Source organism: Xenopus laevis, chromosome 4L (genome assembly GCF_017654675.1).
Source record: "Xenopus laevis strain J_2021 chromosome 4L, Xenopus_laevis_v10.1, whole genome shotgun sequence".
Classification (NCBI taxonomy): Eukaryota; Metazoa; Chordata; class Amphibia; order Anura; family Pipidae; genus Xenopus; species Xenopus laevis.
The window spans coordinates 82,277,305-82,297,762 of NC_054377.1; the positions used below are offsets into that span (position 1 = coordinate 82,277,305).

The following is a 20,458-nucleotide window of genomic DNA, read 5'->3' on the forward strand; positions in this document are numbered from 1 at the left end:
AATTTTAACTTGGTTACACAGATGAAGCTATTTAGACTTTAGTATGAGTTTTCTAAGACTGGTGATTCTGGTAAATCACAACACTGTTCACATATTTAACTACTTTGTTTCAGATTCTGGCTTTGATTCACCAGAGGCAGTAATTAAAATGTATACGGTAAGGCTTACAGTGTATTTGCAACTCCTTGTAAATAATCTGGGTCTAGGAGAGAGGGTTGTATGTCTAGGCTTTAGAAGTGCATTATTACACTAGCCTTGGTGATTTTATATTTTATATATATATATATATATATATATATATATATATATATATATATATATATATATATATATATATATATATATATATATATATATATATATATATATACATTGTGTGTGTACATTAAACATGACATGATAAAATGTGAGAATAACTGTAGATATGTAATGCCTAGTTCAAACAGGAACTTTTACTAGCAATTATTTGATTTAAACCTTCAAAGTTCAAATATGAATTTATATAACATTGTCTTCCAGTAGTCTTACCGGCTTGAGTCTGGCATGAATGCTTAAAATTCCTCAATCAGCATGAAAGCCTTGCATCAAATATGATAGTATCCACTTCTTAAAAGAGAACATTCTCAATGTGAATATATTGATCAATTAAATTTTTTAGGTTTACTATTCCCTTTAATGGTACAGTATTTTAAGCTAGTTAAGCCACAGACATAACTTACTACAATGTATTCAATAGCACCCTGTTTAGCCTTTGGCCATACACTATTGTGAGGTTAATATTCACTGTATAGGTATGGGATCTATTATCTAGAAAGCTCCGAATTATGAGAAGCCCATCTCCCACAGACTCCATTTTAATTAAATAATTCAGATTAAAAATTATATATTTTTCTCTGTTTTAAAGAAACTGTGCCTTGTACTTTATCCCAACTATGATATAATTAATCCATATAAGAGGCAAAACAGTCCTGGGTTTATTAAATGTTTAAATTGATTTTAAACAGGCTTAATGTATGGAGATATAAATTACCAAAAGATCCCTTATCCAGAAAACCCCAGGTCCCAAGCATTCTGGATAATAGGTCCCATACCTATACTAAAAAAAGGTCTAAATATACTTAGTTCTTGTCTAACAGACAAGGATTTAAGTTTTTTGTTTATTGTTACTATTATTTGCTAATAACTCCCTATTTTTTCCTTTTTCAGAATCATTGGGATGAACAGCAATACAGGTAATGCACCAGCTTCTATAACTGTATAGTTTGAACTGGTCTGTACTGTTTGGTTGCCCACTAACTTGCAATAAGCAACAGAGCTGCAGGAACTCACCAGCAAAGAAAGGTGTGTAGAACCATAACAGAGGCACACCCTAGATAGATAGATAGCTAGATAGCTAGATAGCTAGATAGATAGATAGATAGATAGATAGATACTTTATTAATCCTGAAGAAAATTATTGCTCCACAGTTGCTTATTGAAGTTGCCTTCCTAATGAATTTATTAAGTCTATTTACATCAGCTGCCTTCAGCCAACTTCCCCAACACACAACTCCATAAAACATAACATTAACAACCACCAATTGATAGAACTAGGCAACATTAAAGGATCTTAATCTTCTAAGAAAAAAAGCCTACTCATACCCCTCCTATATAGTACCTCCGTATTTTTAGCCCAATCCAGCTTATTATCAATAAAGATACCCAGGTATTTATATTCCTCCACTTTATCTACACTAACCCCATTTAAACAAACTGTTTTTAGGTCAGTTCTCTACTTTCTAAAATCCACTACTAACTTGGTTTTGACTTTATTTAAGTGTAAACAATTTACAGCACACCACTCAAAAAATGATCAATTACATTCCTATATTTAGCACCCTGTCCCCTTCTAATACTAGCCACAATATCCGAATTGTCTAAAAACTTTTGTAGATGTCTTAGTTTTGAATAATATCTAAAATCAGAAGTAAAGATTGTAAACAAAAAAGGAGATAAAATTGCCCTGTGGCACACCAATATTAAACTCTTACATATTGGGGCTGACCTGTGAGATAAATTATTACCCAGGCCACTGCATCTGCAGAAGTTTAGGCCTCAAGCAAGGCAGGTCGTAAGTGTTTAGAAGCACTTGAAAAAAAAGAAAAACAAGATCCTTGCATAGCTACCTGCCTCCTCCAAATGAGCAAAACTGCAGAGGATGAAGCGATGACTCTGCTCCAATACTTTCATAGCCTGAGAAACCAGTACTATAGGTCTATAGTCACCAAGAGTACTAGGGTGCTTTGGCACAGGGACAAGACACACAGCTTTTGAAAGAACAGGAACAGTTATAGTAGTCAAACTCAAACTTAAAAGAAGACTAGGAACCTCACTCAGCTAGGTACTACAGCCCTTTAACACTGTAGGACATAGACCATCAGGTCTTGCAGACTTCCCAGGGAAAAAGTAGTTCCATCCTAACCTCATCCCTTGTAATATTAGTACCCTTACCCTCATTATAACTATTTTTCTAGCAAGGTACATTCAGATTCATTATCAGCCTCAAACCTGTTAAAAAACGGATTCATATCATTGACCTTTCCAATGCCACATTGTTATCTATGATCAATCTTATTTCCATGACCAGTAATAGTGTTCATACTCTTCCACACCTCCTTAATATTTATCTGTTGGAGTTTCATCTCGGTTTCCTTCTATAAATCTATTTCCCCTTCTTGATTTTAACTTAACTCCCTCTGAACATTCCTTATCTCCTCCCTATCGCCCATTCTAAAAGCCATTTTTTTCATATTCAATAATACATTAATATCCTTGGTTACCAAAAGTTTATTATTACAAAAACAATGTACTTTCGTAAGAGGAATCACACAAAAGTCCTCACAAAGCTTTACCTAATCATCTCAAAACAGTCCAGGAGAGTCTCTTCAATGTGAGATGACCATTTTTGAACAGTAATAAACCAATGGTTTATATTGTGGCTTCAGCCAAAACATAATATGATACAATCCGCCCAATGCAGGAAGAGCAAAGGAACTATTTGAATTCATAACATTGGCATAGAATAGATCCAATACTTTATCGTTCCTTGTGCAGCAGTCTACAAATTGTTTAAAGGTTGGCAAGGATTTAGTCAAGGTGACATGATTAAAATCCCCAGAGATTGCCATAAATGCTTTTGTTGTGTCTGTAATTTTGCTATAACAGAACTAACACCCTCCACCACCCTTACCACATTGGCCGTAGGAGGAATATAAACCAAAATCATAATAACTTGTGAAAACTCTTTAGGCAAATAGTATGGACGGAAATTTACTGCAGGCAACTCCATATCCTGATTACATTCCTTGATATCCGGGATTGTATCACTTATTATTCACATACTGTATATCACACATCCCCCACCCTTTTTCTTGCCACACTCACTACTACAATCGTATCAATTAGTAGTCCACGAGACTCAAGTCAAGTCCAGTATATTGTCACGCAACCATTTCACCAGAGAACACTCCCGAAATGTCACTGCTCCGTTCAGTTCCTGACTTAAGTTCTTACAAGGAGCCGCACTACTCCTCAATCCAGGCTGCCAGATCTACACAATCACTGCCAGACAATTTGCTGCCAGACCTGCTCAATCCGAGTTGAGCACGAAAACCTTGCGGGAACCAATCCCAATATCTCCACAGAATGGATCCAGTGGATAGCGAACACCCTCAGCACCACACTCTCCCATTTCTCAGGCAGGGTGGCCTCTGTTACTCATAAAGGGCGGCTCCCACAGAACAGAGTTTGTCGGTACAAAGTGGCTCTCAGAGCCCGCAGTCTCTCAAAGGATATAGAGGTAGAATGCCAAAAACATAAAATAAATATATAATAGTGAAAAATATAAAAATTAGTAATAAACAAACAAACGAGCACTCTCTAGCAGGCAGCCACCGGAAGCAGCGCCGGATGTATGAGTGAAATAAATAAGAACAATAATGCATTGGAATGGCCAATTCGTTTTTTTAGAGCAGAACATTAATAAAGCATATTAGATAACTGGCAAATACCTCCGCCTAAAGATTACATTTTTATGAATGAGGTGTAGCCATAAAACTATAATGTACAATAGCCTTCTTTAATTTTTGCTTTGTCTATCCAGTTGAATGGATCATATATTATTTCTTCCTCGCTTTGTTTCCTCATTGTGTTTTGCTTGCACACATTCAAAGTATCATTTGTTTATGTTTCTCACCAATAAACAATGTTCTTTTCATTCTGCCTCAAGGTGTGATGAAGTAGAATATGTTAACTGTACAGATGCATTGAAAAAGAAACCAAAACTTAAAGATGGAAAAATTGACAAAAAGCAACTCGATTTTAGAAAAAAATATAAGGTAATCTTTCCTGGTGCTGCTTTGTTGCTTATTATACTTCATATTATAATCTATACTGTTTCCCCTTAAAGGGGTATTATATCCATTTAATAACTAAAATATTATTTGGGCTCTATTTAAATTAAAGATAATTTTATTTTTAAACACTTAAAACGTCAACCTTTTGTGGTACCTATAAATAATGTGTTCTAGATTTCCAGCAATAGGAATGAGGTTATACAAACAGTGATTGGGTATTCCAGGCTATAATAGTGAGACAGGAGCCGTTAATGTCTATTATAGGGTTATCAGATAACTTGAACATTCAGGGACATGATTAAAAAAATCCAGCTAGAAAGCTGGACTTTCATTGAAATGCAATCATCCCTGCAACATGCATTTAGGAAAAGTGTCTTTGAAATGTCAAGTTATTTGGGATTCAATATGCTGTTTGGTTGCTATGGGTTTACGGCTCCAGGGCAAACCTAATGACTTTTATTACATAACCCCATTATTGACAATGTCAGGGAAATTCAGTTACAGGAGGCCACTTGAGGTGAAAGACAAAGTTTTTTTACATGAGTTCTATGGATTCTAAACTCACAAAGAGTCAGAACCCTGAACAAAGGAATCAAATTTCTTCTTTTTTTATTCTATTTTGTTTGTTTTAATGCAGAATGTAAATAGTGTCAAAATGTTTATTTTTCTCCTTTTGGCCCATGTAGATTTCTGGGTTGGAAAACGTACTGTACAGTACAAGCGTTAACGAGGACTGCAAAGGTGGGAAAGAGATGCTTTCTCTGAAGAAAGGAGATACTATTGCAATTATTCAAATCATGAATTGTCCTATGGGGCAATGGCTAGCAAAAAACGAGGAAGGAAACTGTAAGTAGTATCAAATGGAGCTTTCCTAATTTACCTTTAGAACATGCGCCATGTTCTAAACTACAACATCCTGCAAGTAAAACGTGTTAACTTGTTTTTAGATGGATTTATTCCTGTTTCTTCAGTCAACAGTCAAGAGTATTTGATCTATATCAACAAGTCTTTACAAGATAGTCAATACGATGATGTTGGTCATTCAAGGGAACTGTGAGTACTGGGGACTTTAGCCTCATAGCATAATATATATGGGATAATATATATTTATTACCTAGTGATAACACAATTTATCATGTTTTTTAAATAGCGGGACATCCTTGGGTGCATCTTCCACTTCAGATGGGTGTAAGTACATATTTCATGTTGCTTTGTGTATTTCTATAAGCTATACATGTATGGATCCTGTTATACAGAACACTTGGGACCTGGGTTTTGCCAGATAAGGGATATTTCTGTAATTTTGATCTCCATACCTTAAGACTACTAAAAATCATTTAAACATTAATTAAACCGAATAGGATTGTTTTGCCTCCAATAAGGATTAATTCTATCTTAGTTGTGGATCAAGTACAAGGCACAGTTTATTTATTCAAGTACAGAAAATAAAGTGCTAGAATCCTCAAAAATTCATTGAGGAGGGGGATTTAACAGAAAGAATAAAATATAGTATAGTATTTTTTAAAAAAAAATTTTTGTTTTTTTAAAAAAATTGTTAACACCCACCGTGGTTATTAACAGTGATAATAGTGTTCTTTTATTTAACTTAGAAGAAAAGAGCCCAAAAATGTGAAAGTTGTGAAATTATAAATGAAAAATAACAAAAAAAGAATAAAAAATAAAAAATAAAAAATATAAAATTAGAAAATTAAAAAGAGTGAAAAAAGTGAATAGTTCAGTGAATTAATAGATACCAACGATTTCTCTCCAAGTGATAGTGAATGCAGTATTATTCGTTACTTAAAACACATTCAATTGTGCAGTAGGTGAATATTAATGTGATTAAAGAATATTTAGTGTGGGTTCAACTTCCCCTTAGATTTTTCTCGTTTAAGATCCACACTCTATGGATTAGAGGAAAGGTAACATAGAATACTTTGCCACAATTCCGGTACAACCGGTTGTGCAGCTCACTCACCAAATGTGAGTTAAGGGAGAGCGTCTGATAGGTCCTGTTCGCGCTGTTTCCACTCTTTTTCTACTATCCAGGTTGTTGTAAGAGGGATAAAAATAGAGAGGGGCATGTGCAGGGATCACTTTAAAACAGTTTAATAGAATAAAAATACACTCACAAACACGATCGGTAAAACTGCAAAAGGATTGGTAAAAGTCCCGCGAAAGTCGCTGTGTCTCCTTGGCGTCCCTCGGAAGATACAGACGTCTCAAGGAGACACAGCGACTTTCGCGGGACTTTTACCAATCCTTTTGCAGTTTTACCGATCGTGTTTGTGAGTGTATTTTTATTCTATTAAACTGTTTTAAAGTGATCCCTGCACATGCCCCTCTCTATTTTTATCCCTCTTACAACAACCTGGATAGTAGAAAAAGAGTGGAAACAGCGCGAACAGGACCTATCAGACGCTCTCCCTTAACTCACATTTGGTGAGTGAGCTGCACAACCGGTTGTACCGGAATTGTGGCAAAGTATTCTATGTTACCTTTCCTCTAATCCATAGAGTGTGGATCTTAAACGAGAAAAATCTAAGGGGAAGTTGAACCCACACTAAATATTCTTTAATCACATTAATATTCACCTACTGCACAATTGAATGTGTTTTAAGTAACGAATAATACTGCATTCACTATCACTTGGAGAGAAATCGTTGGTATCTATTAATTCACTGAACTATTCACTTTTTTCACTCTTTTTAATTTTCTAATTTTATATTTTTTTATTTTTTATTCTTTTTTGTTATTTTTCATTTATAATTTCACAACTTTCACATTTTTGGGCTCTTTTCTTCTAAGTTAAATAAAAGAACACTATTATCACTGTTAATAACCACGGTGGGTGTTAACAATTTTTTTAAAAAAACAAAAAACAAAAATTTTTTTTAAAAAATACTATACTATATTTTATTCTTTCTGTTAAATCCCCCTCCTCAATGAATTTTTGAGGATTCTAGCACTTTATTTTCTGTACTTGGAGATCGTCTCAAACAGGTGGAGGAGGACCTGCAAGTGCTGAACTGTGGGGAAACCAAAGTTTGTCCTTGGATACAACCTGATATATTTGGATTTACAGTTTATTTATTACAGAGACCTAAGGGGATATGTTTTTAACATTTTGAATTATGTGGTTAAAATGGAGTCTATGGGAGATGGCCTTCCTGTAACTCAGAGCTTTCTGAATAACAGATCCCATACCCGTATACCTGAAATATACGGATCATATTTATAATAAAGAGAAGAGAAAATATCCACACTTTCTTCAAAAGATACGCCAAAAAAATTCACTGATATTATTTGTAACAATTATATGCTAGTGCTTTGGTAAGTATTCTTAGAGGTGCAAGCTACAATGATTTTTATCCCTTGCACTCAGCCCCAATGTGGGTTCAGGTCCTTTTACTGCGAAGTTAAACATCTAGGTGTGAGTTTCTTGGGACTCAACCTATTCAGCACCACAGTTCACAAGATATATATATATAGGAGAGGAGCCTTCTAAAATATATTTATCTTAACTTTTCCCATTTATATATAATTTAGTTTAGTTTATAATACAGAGAAAGGAACTGTCAGTACACATGATATGTTTGAGTGATGCTGGTATCTACACTAAAGGATTGACCATGATGGCCATTTCCTTTTTTTTTGTTAAACAAAATAAAAAGTATGAGGTTATTACAGTTTTGTGAATGTTTTTTATTTTTTCAAGATGCGGATATGTCATTAGACGTCTGTGATGTCGCCAGCATTAAATCAACTGGGTCAGTAACAATTAATTTTTTTGGTTATTTTAATTAAGCACACTTATAAGAATTACACTGGATTTTTTTCTACTTCCTCTTACTTACATTAAATAAGGCAACTAGATGTTGCCTCCACACATTTATGTCCTTAAAGGACATGTATAGCCTACATTTTCCTACCATGTATATAAGTTGGGCATATCTTCCCAAGCCACATCATTTGTATTGCATATACCCCCTCCATTTGCAAGCACCATCATCCATTTTCCTAAAACAAATAGCAGCTTTTTTCCTCGGACACATTGTCGGTAACATTGAGACATGTATGATGTAAACTATGCAATGCAGAATGCAGGTTTACACAGGCACAACATACTTTTATAAAAGTTCTGCTGGGTTTGAGCACTGTAATGATTAAGCTGAGCTCAGGAGAGGTGGTTAGGAGAAAAAACAGCTAGAGAATCTATGGGAACCAGCAATGCTATCTCTTCATTGGCTGCGTTACTGAAGGGTGTGTTTAGTAATCTGAGAAGAACTGAGCATGCTCATGAACCAACAGCCAAAGCAAATTCCTGAGGGAGGGGGCGGAGGGGGCTGTAGGAGGAGAAGGATTTCTAAGTAATTAAGGGGATCCTGCAGCCTTACTGTTAACCTTTTAACAACCAGAATGGCAGTTATCTAAATATTTGAAAGAGGTTGTTCACTGATTAAATTTTGTGGAGGGGGTTTACATGTCCTTTAAGGTGGACATTATCCATAATTTGTTTCTGTGATTGAGATGTGCTAGTTATTCCAATTTGTCGGTGTATGGTTAAATAATAATGTTATGTAATGCATTGTTGCCAAAAAAACGTGGAGGCCGTATTAAGCTTTATAAGCTGTAGAAGCTTAAATTTTTGTGTTGCTGATTTCTTGTTGCAACCCCTGCTTTTGCCCTTTATTTAAGCAAAAGGTTCAAATAAAATGTGCAGGTTTTAATTATCTAATCCATTTGTTGTTGATATGTTATCAATATTCTATCCTTTCATTGGTTTATGATGATTAGTAGCTCAAAGGATGAAAAGGCGGCACTCCGGCTAGATAAAAAGGTGGTTTATTCCAACAGGTCACTGACCGACATCACCTGACGCATTTCGGGAGTAACTCCTTCAATCGTAGACTATGATGATTAGTAATGTATACTGATCATACATTGGTTTAGCATTATCATTCAGTACATACTGATTAATGTGTACTTATCAACTTTTGACCTTAAGCATTGCTTAAAAAGTAAAACTCACTTGTGTTTGTAATTTGCTTTGATAGATACTACAGGTTTGTTGTATAGTGAATAATAGTACTTATTAAAACAGGCACAGTGTGTATTGGCACACCTTTAGGTTTAGGTGATACACCTTACAGGTAATACTTATTATTGCCAGTTTACTTAAAATACATTTCTTGCATACTCACTAACCAAATGTAAGCCTAGACATCCTTGTGTAGCTATAGGACTGATTAAGCCCTGTTGTTCAGGGGATTTGGAATACTAGTATAGGACAAACTAAAATTGTGATTTGAAATAATTAATATTTCCTTTTCCTATTTTCCATGCAAGCCTCAATATAATGCTTTCCTATTGGCAGAGAAGGTGACTTCCTTCACAATTTATCAAATGGATCATATGGATCAAACCATTTAGATATTACTATAAAATATAGTAATATAAAATAATTGCTCTGAGAAATTAAAAGTCAGAAATCTACATCAAACATAACATTTCAGATAAATTATTAACTTGTTCTCAAAGAAGCTCAGAATATTTTTTCCCCAAATATCTGTACTCTCAAGAGTAGCCTGAAGAAGGATTCTAGAAACTGCCTATTAAAAAATCTTCTGCCGTTTGGTCTTGCAGCAAATTTCTCAGCTGTTATATTTTATATCGATCTTATGGCTATAATAGAAGGGTAATATGGCAAAAGCCCTGTTTAGCAAATCTCTAATGAAAAATAAGCTTGGTGCATGTGGCAAACTGCTTGGCTTGGAGGTAGACTCTCTAATATAGAATAAAAATGAAGAATGGGTTGCAAATCTCCCTCAAAATAAATAAAGCAGTTGAGAAATTCAATAAAGCAGTTAAAAAGCACAGTCAAACAATAAGGGTAAGGTCACACCACGAGATTTAGTCACCCGGCGACTAATCGCCCTGAACGGCTTCCGCCTGCTAGAATGAGAAATCGCCTGCGGCATGGCACTCATGTTGCTTTATTTTCTGAAGTCACCCGAAGTTTCTTCGTGAGGCAACTTCAGTTGACTTCGGAAAACGAAGGCTGCGAGTGCCATGCCGCAGGCGATTTCTCATTCTAGCAGGCGGAAGACAGGGGTAAGCCGTTTGGGGAGATTAGTCGCCCAAAGAAGAGGCGATTAGTCAACGGGCAACTGAATCTCCAGGTGTGACCTTACCCTAAAGGGCAATAAAAATGACAATGGATACAAAAGCTTATGGAAACCTAACAGTTTCTTTCTCTGTTTACAGCATTATTCCATAAATGTGTGGAAAGTAGAGGCAATAAAATGTTTGTGCAGCCTAAAAAAGAATATTGTGCCCTGTTCATTTTTTCATGTCCATTCGTATTTTTTATTTGTCCAAAAATGCTGGTTTTATTAACTAATGAGTCTGTAGGCTAACTTTTTCCAACTAAGGGTTGTGCCACCATCTTTTAAGTATCCCCAAGGCTATCTTGGCTAGTGGATGTGCAGTATAGTAACATATCCAGATTTCCTAATTGTTTTCATGCACAAGAGTCGAAGAGGGAGCCTTGGGAAATATTGGTAACAAGAAAAATCAAAGGACCAAAGCAATATTTTCTGAAATTAAGCACCATTTTTGGGGAAAGGGTGATTTCTATATACAGCGCTGCAAAATATGATGGCGCTATATAAATACATGTTAATAATAATAATGATATATTTGGTATGAGTGTATTACCCATACATTGTACTAAAACGTATTGGTCCAGTATCTCTGACTTCGTACAGCTCATAAGAATGATGCAACTTTTAAGCCAAATATGAATTTGTGCTTAACATGACACATATTTCTCCCTTCTTGGTTATTTCAGATATGTCAGTTAACTAGTTAGACAAGATTTTTCTGCCAGTTAGACTTTAGGTGTTTATACAAGCTGTTCATAGTATAAGAGTATGTACAGTATGTTCCGCTCTCAGGGACAACTGATACATAAGCCATTATTTAACTTGGCCTTCAGAGATGTAGCCTTGTTGGTCAGTTTGATTTCCTCGCTGCTTATTAATTGTGGCTTTTTGCCATCTTATTTTTCTATGCTTCGCTTCCTTGTGACTGGTTTACATTCTGTATTCCTGAGTATGACTGCCTTGTTCCACTGTTGCTGCCATGACTATGTTCACACCCAGGCTTGCCACTTATGTTGCTAAGCATCTTTTGATAAACAATGTATGGGGCACCTTGGTGTTGAGGATGGTGTACAATGGGGCTTTTAGCCAGGGGCTCTAGATGCAGTCCCAGCAGACAGATCGCATCCCCACCTATCAATGCATGTTGAGCTTTCCCTAATAGTGAGCAGGATCTCCTACTTCTGTCACAGTGCCACCTTTCCCTGTTGTATGTGTTTCTGGTTCTATAAATTGAGTGGGATTGGGACCAAGAAAATTATGGGAATTAGAAGCCCTGCACCCATAATATTTCCTGTAAGAGCATGTAGATCTTTTATAGAAATTACTGAGGTAACTGTGGGTATGCTGGAAATAGTAAGCCCCTACATAACTATATTGTCAAAAGTAGAGGTGTCTTCCTATATTTTAGGTCTGAGTTACAGGAAATCTTTTCTCCCCCACCTGCCCTCTAAATGCTGTCTGGGGCTTGGGGGAAATGGGAATGTTTCTCAGACTTCCAACTGTTGAAGGAGCACCAAGGTATATACTGAAGTAGTCGGTAAGAACTGGGGTGCTGGAGTTGGATTTGTTACAATGGCTGTGGCCCATTATCTGGAGGCTTCTGACGGTAAAAGAGATATTGTAGCCTGCTCTTTCCTTTTACTGTGTCTTAAAGTGATGTTCCATCACAGATACAAGACCACATGCTTTTGCAAGATTCTCCCTGCTGCACTAAAGGAAATGTGCACCTGAGTAATTGTCTGCATTGGCTGGGGCAGGGATGGGCTGCTGAAAGATTGGGGCAGTTGAGCAAGCTGCTGTATGCTTTTGCCTGGAAGCAATGGTGGAACCTTTGGATCATTTTGTGGTGAAGCCAAGCCCTATGCAATGGTGGGAGGGGAATAATACATGGGGGAATCCTTCTCATGCCTGTCTCTCCCAGGTATCTATGTTGAAGAAAATAAATATTTTTTTTCCTTCACTATTGTACGTTTGATTTTCTTTGCTAACTATTCTTCATTACATTCCAATTTTTAATGTTAATATAAATTTTAAAGATTGGCTAGGCAATAGTTTGATAATTGCATTCCAAGTTATGCATGGGGAGGGGGATATATGATCTATTTAGTGCAGAATTGTAATTTTACAATTATTGATAAAAAAAAAATGAATAATGCACTCTTTATGGCTGGCTTGACTATAAATAAAACTATTTAGCTGTGGAGAATGATTTAAAGAATGTTTGTACTATACTACAAAAACAGCTAGCATTTGTTTTGAAATGTATTAACAGTACAGTGTTTGTATTTACTTAAAATGTTCCTGTTTATATAGGATATTTACCAATGCAAATAAGGACATTTTCGAATTTTTTATTTTTTTTTAAAGCTCTGGAGGAAAACGTAAAGTACTGCCACGGTTTTTCAAGAAGGATAAAGAGAAATCAAAAGAAACAAATCCTAGAGAGAGTACAGGGTGAGTAGCGAATGATTCCTTTTACAGAAATTTTAATTAGCAGACAATCCTGATAGGAATGCATCACGCTAAGCAGGAGATAGAAAACATCTGGCATTGCATCTCATGCTAAAAAGCAGCAAGGTTATTTTTGTGCCAATTTGTTGGCTTTATATGGAAGGATTAGTGCAGAACAGTGACTCCAATTTTGTTAACATTGGGGGCTAATTTATTGACATTGGGCAAATTTGCCCATGGGCAGTTACTGCCAGGTGCAAATTTGCCCAATAAGCCAAATTTGCTCCATTGTGTTATCTGGCCTATCACTAGATGCAAAATCACACACGATTTGTGCTTGGGGAGGTCAATAAGTTGGTTCTTTCTTGGGTCTAGCTCAATTTTGTCAGGTAATGTGAATGCCATGCAATGCACAACAAGCAGAGGCACAAGGGACCCTTATTCTTCATGATGCAGTATCCTATACATTAGTGAACCAAGCTCTTGTGCTGGCTTAAAATACATATGCTATATTGTGCCAGCACAGCTACCCATAGCAAACAATCTACAAAAAGTCTTTATCAGTCTTCAAGTGTGGAAATGAGAGCAAAATGTTTAACAGCAGCCTTTGGATACTGCACTGATGCTGTTTAATACCTATGTTTGTAAATATGATCCTCTGTACACAAAATGCTATTTACTGCACCCCTCCAAACACCCTATCATCAAATTGCTACTATTTTATCAGGAAATAATAGTCCTGTTAACTAGTATGGTAAAGTAATTCCAAAGATGTTGTCCTGTGATGTGAACACAAAGGGGCTTGAAAAATAAAGGTATTTTGCATGGTACTGTTAGCAACAATAAAGTAATTCCAAGGACAATTAATATAATGTATTACATGAGAGTATAGTGGCCCTTTAAATGCACTAGTCCACTGAGAAGTTTAAAATTCAGATGATGTTAAAGGGGGATGTAAAGTCTGCAGAAAGTGTGCGTGTTGGTCCATAGTGCTCTTTTACATCTTTTCCTTCATTTTGTGATGGTCTGTGAGAGATCAGGAATCCCCTGACCGGAAATAATGTGGCTCTAACTGTAACAGGATACGTTGGGAACTCTGTCCATTCATTGGCTGATGTAACTTAGCTTGTATGTGTGCCCTTTGTCTGTGTACAATTGCAATCACAGGGAATCATATGAGGCAGGTGGTGGACATAAATACAATTATACAGGCAATTTTTGATTTAGAATTATCCAATGGCATATCCTACTAAAGAAGTATTTAGATGAAGCAGTGTTTCACACTATTTTATGTTATATATTGTTATAGAGACCTGCAATATTCAGGGGTATAGTTTCCCTTTAAGGGTCTTAGTTTAGTTTAAACCAAGCCTTTATTTCTAATTATCTCAAGCTCTCTTTTGGATTGGTACTAATATATTGATCGAAATCTGATATTTTTCAAATATTTAGAAACGTGTTATAGTCTCAACCTGAAAATTATAAGCCTGCTATTTCTACACGTACAGAGAACTGACTTGGAGGTCTTGTAGAGATGATAAGTGGCAATGGAATTTTCTAATTTAAATAAGATTAAGTGGTTTGCTGTAAGGATTGGTATTGGGCCCACTATTCTTTACACTGTTTTCAAATACTAAATAAATGATATAAAGAATAATATAACACCTATTGCACAATAAAAAGGTTATTAGAACTCTTGGGAGGGGTACATTATATTATCCTTTTGAAACTAAACATACCAGAAAGAACAATCCTTATGGTAAATTCTAGAGCTTATAAATGCTTTGCTTTATATAAAATCTAAACACTGATTTATTATAAATTGTCCTCTCTCTATGATACAGCAAAAGAACATCTTCATCAACAGATTCATGTAAGTACCATCTTTTAAATAGTTGAATCACGATACACTTAGGGGCCCATTAAACTCGAATTTATTTGGTTGAGCTTTTAAAGGAGAAAACTCAAATTTCTAGAGGAAAAAAAGACTTGAATATTTAGACATTTATTAAACTCTAAAGCTGTTAAAAAATCCGAATCCGAAAATACTCTCAAACCTGTCGAGGTCATGTAGACAATGGCAGATGTCCCTGAAGTTGCTTCCTGACATCATGACCTGCTGGATAATCCAATAAAGTCAGAGTCTGATAATCCGATATAATCAAGTCTTAGCTGCAACAATTCGATAAATTGAAATTTTCGGAGCATCAATCGTATGATTTGAATTGACTCTCTCTAAAATGAAGTTTACAGTTTTGCAGCTTTAAACCACACTGCCCCAACCATCTTGTCATGATAGTCTTCTTGGGGTTGGTTCAACATTGGATTGGATTATATTCATTCTGTTTAGACTGAAAATTTCATCTACCAATGTACCTTCTTAGTGGGTGCATGGTGGCAAATGAAGTCTTTTTAATTCCCTGCCAAATCGAATTGTTCACATCAATCCAACTTGATGACTGATTTGCCATTTATTATCAATTTAGTATAGTTTGTGAGTTACCTTGTAGGCTGATCAATGAATAACCATCTAAGCACTGCATGCTTAATGCTTTTTTTGTCCATCTTCAACAGATATCGAGTTTCCCAATGACAATGATTTTTATGCTACAACAATCACTGAAGATGACAAAAAGTACGTATTATGCAGCATCTTGTACAATAGTGAAGGAATTTGTATGTGGGTATCTGGAAGATGTAAGCTTGATAAATAATATGAATATAGAAGCTGCCTTGAATAACATTTGTAGTTGAAAGACCTTGCATCTGAATATTTATTGTAGATTAAATAGAGATGGATAGAGACTTTTAAAAATGGACGTGTATTAAACTATCCCATATCTTCCAGATCTCTTATACTTATTTCAGCACCTACATCTGTATTTACAGAATGTATATGGGACTGAAACCAGAAGCAAAAATAATGCTCAACTGCCTCTCAAAATGTAATAAAATGATTCCATACTGCATCTATCAAATTTAAATATTTATATTGGAAATAAGTGAAATGTTTGCGTTCGCTGCGAAATTGATGCACATCGACTCCAGTGGGAGAAAACATTTGTCGTGATTCAAAAAATAATTTTGTCGCAAGTCAAAAAATGTTGTCACCCATAGACTTCAATGCAGAATTTTCAGCGAAAAGGGGCCGATTTGCCCATCGCTAATCGGAATAGATTTATTGCAATAGACATCCCATACCCGTGTAACCACCCCCATTGTGTCCCATACCCACTATGGGCGAAAGACCCTACCTTGAAGAAAGATGGTTTTCCAGGGGTAAATCTAGTGTAAGAGCTACGAGTTGCTACACCGTTTCTTTTTATTTATGAGCTGAAGAAAATGAGTGTATAAATTAAAGATTTTCTTGGCTCCATGCTAAGGTGGTAGGGGTGTATACGATTTAACTTGACACAGAAACTCCCAGTGAATATTAAGCCAAGAATATAAGTCACATGACTGCAGGCACCTGGAAAACTGAAAATATGCCTAGCCCCATGTCAGATTTCAAAATGAAATATAAAAAATGCTTGCGCTTTTGAAAAACAGATTTCAGTACAGAAGTCTCCTGGAGCAGCACTTTTAACTGATGTGTTTTGAAAAAAACATGTTTTTCCTTTAATGATCATACAAGCTAAATAATCAAGGCATGCTTTTCCAGAAGGCCTATTCTTTTTTAGTTGAACTTCTCATTTTAATCTGGTGGAGGATCTCTACATCGCTCTTAAAATAATTTTTAATTTAAAATGCAAAATTAGCTCTGCAATCGTATGGTCTGAAGGTTATTTAGTCACTGTTTAGAAACATCAATATTGTATTATGTGAGATATTATGAGAATATTCACATGTGATAAGATAATAAATGGAAAATATAAATTTTCACAGTGGTGCGAAGCAAGAGAAGACAAAGAAACTTTCCAAACAAGAGAGAGAATTCCGTGTAAAGTTTAAGGTATTGTGATCTTGGAGCCACATAACCATACAGAAACTATATGTGTAAAACTGTAGGCCATGTACACACAACTGCTTTTTAGTGTACAGAGCTTATTTCTACTTCTGTCCCATTTATAATTCACTGTCAGGCTGACAGCAGATGAAATAGTATGCCCCAAATTTTTTTAGTTTCTCATACACATGGACAATGTGGGTCACAGAAGAGAAACAATTATTTCTCCTTCTCTTCAACCACCCCTCAATTTTCATATGTATGTTGCTATTGAAAACCCAAAAGTATTTTCATTTAATATTGAATGAACACCAAACATTGTAAAGAGAATTGTGCTGTTTGGAGCCTCACACACCCACATGAGTTTGAACTTATGTCTTAAAGGGGAACAACTCCACAAAAGCATAACTTAAGCTTTTTGAAAAGTAAACCTAATTTCAAGCAACTTTGCAATATAAATCAATTAAAAAATATGCAGACTTTTCATCATTTGTAATGGTTTCTGACAGTTCCCTAAGCCTAGCCCCGTGCTCTTCTGCTGATCTCTCTGACTACTTTTCTGAGCTGGCTGACTACTGTTACTTGGTATCAGCAGCCATCTGTCCTTAGCCTGCATCCTCCAAACCCCACAATTCCCTTCCCATGTGATTTCAATAAGGAACAGAACATCACAGCGCAATGCATTGTGGGTTATGTAGTTCCTGCAAGCTGTCTGTAAGCTGTGGAGCAGTTGTTACAATTTGTAACATCAGCATTTTAGTCCCTCCTTCCCTGCCAGGATTTCTAATGATGCAGAAAGAGAAGAACTGTTAAACAGCTGGATTTCAGCATAGAAAATGGCATTTAGTCATAATTTTTGGAGAAACCAGTAACTGTGATGGATATTTTAGGTTTTCTGTGTTATGTGGGCCTCTTGGTTTGAAAGCTAGAGTTCCCCTTTCATTTGTAACATCTTGGGCACTTAGGGGTTGTGTAATAAATGGCACTAAGTTTGCCCTGGAGCTGTAATAGCAACCAATCAACAGGTAGAATGTACTCGTAATCTGTTTAAAAACATCTTATTTATTGGTATGGGTTCCTGCTCCTGGGCAAACTTAGTTTAATCAAATTTAAGATAATGATTTTAAGTTTTAATGTTATTTAATTTAGGTTTCTGATGCACAAATGTAATTTATTTTTTAGGAAAGTAAGTATTTTATGCTACTTTATTGATAATTATATACAGCTTAACTCCATAGAAATTTAGGCTGAAACCATGAACCTTGCTTTTCTAGTACACCAAAGACATTGCTGTTGTCAACATTGCTGTTGTCACTGAATCAGCGCCTCGTTCAGCAAAAACTAAATTTGACTTATCTGTAAAGCCTGGGGAAGAACTTGAGGTTATAGACATTACAGATGAAAATAAGGTTATCTGTCGAAATGCTGCTGGAAAATGTGAGTTGAATTATTTTGTGTTTATCCAGCTCCTCATGGACTCATTTCTTTGCGTGTTCTTTGTTATAATTAATTAGCGGGATACCTTTCTATTGTGCTGACATTAAAGTGACACAAGGCCAATACAGAGATCCTGTGCAGCAGTGACAGACAGTAATATATGGAGTACATAAAAAAAATAGAGATAAATTCCATTTGCTGCCAAGGCATTGCTCCATATTCATACAGGGAAACAACTGAATGTAATTGCCATGGCACAGTGTTCTTTTATACATATAAGGCAGACAGGGCCACTCCTGCCATGAGGCAAGGTAAGATACAAGATACAAATCACTCTTAATACTTATAATGGGCAGTTAAGTCACTGTAATATAAATAACTCTGTGCCACTTTAGATTTAAAAAAAAATCAGTATCCAGTTCATTTTAGCTTTTCATTCATTATACTTTCTTTTCTAGATGGACATGTTGCAATTGAACGCCTTAATTTTACGTAAGTGCTTGATTTTAAAATATTATATTGGCTGAAAGGCTGTGAGTCCTACATAGGATAACTGTCAGTTTGGTGTGTTTACTTAAAGGGGTGGTTCACCTTTAAGTTAACTTTTAGTATGTTACAGAATGGCTAATTCTAAGCAAATGTTCAATTGGTCTTCATTTTTTAGTCTTTATTGTTCTTGAATTATTTACCTTCTTCGAAAAATTTTCCTGTTTTCAAAGGGGGTCACTGACAAAAACAAATGCTCTGTAAGGCAACAACAACATTATTATTATTATTGTTCGCTCTGCTATTCATATTCCAGTCTCTTATTCAAATCATTGCATGGTAGCTAGGGTTATTTGGACCCCAGCAAACAGATATTTGAAATTGCAAACTGGAGAGCTGCTGAATAGAAAACGAAATAACGCAGAAATAATAATAAATAATAAAAAATTAAAATCCATTGTAAATTGTCTAAGAATATCACACTCGGCATCATTTAAAAGTTAGTTCAAAGGTTTAAAACCCCCTTTAATTCAATTCGTATAAGGGAAACTTGTTGTTGTCTGTTTTTTACAGGTACAATGTATTCAGCTAGAGATTCACTAAGGGGCAAGGACAGAAGAAAAGACTGAACATTGTTCATGGTTTGTAGAAGAGCAGATGCGTTTGCTGTGTCAACCTCTGCAAATGCATTTTCTTCTGAATAATAAATCTTATACCTGACACTTCCTATTTACATTCAGCACCAAAGAGTTCACACAAGCAGAATTTAGCCCTTTTTGAACATTGATCACACAACACATCCATATGGAGTCTTTTTGGTTCACTATTTAGATAAAGTGTGTCTTATGTTTTGATTAGTGTGTCTTATGTTTTGATTTGTATCTCGATTGTCGTTTACGGGTCCAATAAACACGTAAACCACAAAACGAACAGAGTTGAAAATGCATTTCTGCTTATTTTCTTTTTATTAGTCTTTCTACCTCTTCCTGTAATCAGCTGTTAGTTTAAATAGAACTTATGAGATTTATAAAAAAAAACATTGCCTCTGTCTCCCCTTTTGTTCAGTCTGTCTGTGGCTTACAGATAAAGAGGAGTACATTATGCAGGTTCATTTGTGAAGTAGAAATTTGACGAACAACTTACTTCTCCTTTACTTCCCATAATTGTGCTAATAATGAACCAAGAAGCTGGACAATGACATTACTTTTAATATCATAAGTTGCCTTTTTTGCAATAAATAAATGTGTGTAGTAGATCTCATCTCAATCTCATGTTTTATGTTGAATAGAAATGTAAATATCGATACCGTGCCTGCAACACAACACTTGCCAAAGTTGAATGCAGAATTGGTTGTAATGTTGAGCAGCTGCAGTGTTCAAGAGATATCGGGATGGCTTTGGCAAACGTTTTGTTGATGTGTGTCGTTTCTCTTAGGATTTTGAAAATAACTAAAACAATTCTAGCTGCTAACTTTAAGCTGATTAAAGAAGTTCTAAACTACTTAAAGTTATAGTGCACCTGCAAAGTATTCAGCTACCTACCTGTGACTTCAATGGACACACAGTTTGAATGATTAA

The 20,458-nt window shown here is 35.6% G+C and overlaps 1 protein-coding gene across 1 annotated transcript in view; it reads left to right on the forward strand.

Annotated features, from left to right (window-relative positions):
• Nucleotides 1-20,141, forward strand: part of LOC108714247 (FYN-binding protein 1) — a 44,113-nt gene extending 23,972 nt beyond the window's left edge. The window contains exons 10-23 of the mRNA XM_018258286.2: nt 114-157; nt 1,207-1,232; nt 4,268-4,376; nt 5,081-5,240; nt 5,342-5,447; nt 5,545-5,582; nt 8,113-8,164; nt 12,929-13,015; nt 14,857-14,885; nt 15,587-15,647; nt 16,898-16,964; nt 18,233-18,395; nt 18,854-18,887; nt 19,455-20,141. Coding sequence (XP_018113775.1) covers nt 114-157; nt 1,207-1,232; nt 4,268-4,376; nt 5,081-5,240; nt 5,342-5,447; nt 5,545-5,582; nt 8,113-8,164; nt 12,929-13,015; nt 14,857-14,885; nt 15,587-15,647; nt 16,898-16,964; nt 18,233-18,395; nt 18,854-18,887; nt 19,455-19,473 — 995 coding nt within the window. The 3' untranslated portion in view covers nt 19,474-20,141. The remainder of the gene's footprint in view (nt 1-113; nt 158-1,206; nt 1,233-4,267; nt 4,377-5,080; nt 5,241-5,341; nt 5,448-5,544; nt 5,583-8,112; nt 8,165-12,928; nt 13,016-14,856; nt 14,886-15,586; nt 15,648-16,897; nt 16,965-18,232; nt 18,396-18,853; nt 18,888-19,454) is intronic.
• Nucleotides 20,142-20,458: the final 317 nt, after the last annotated feature.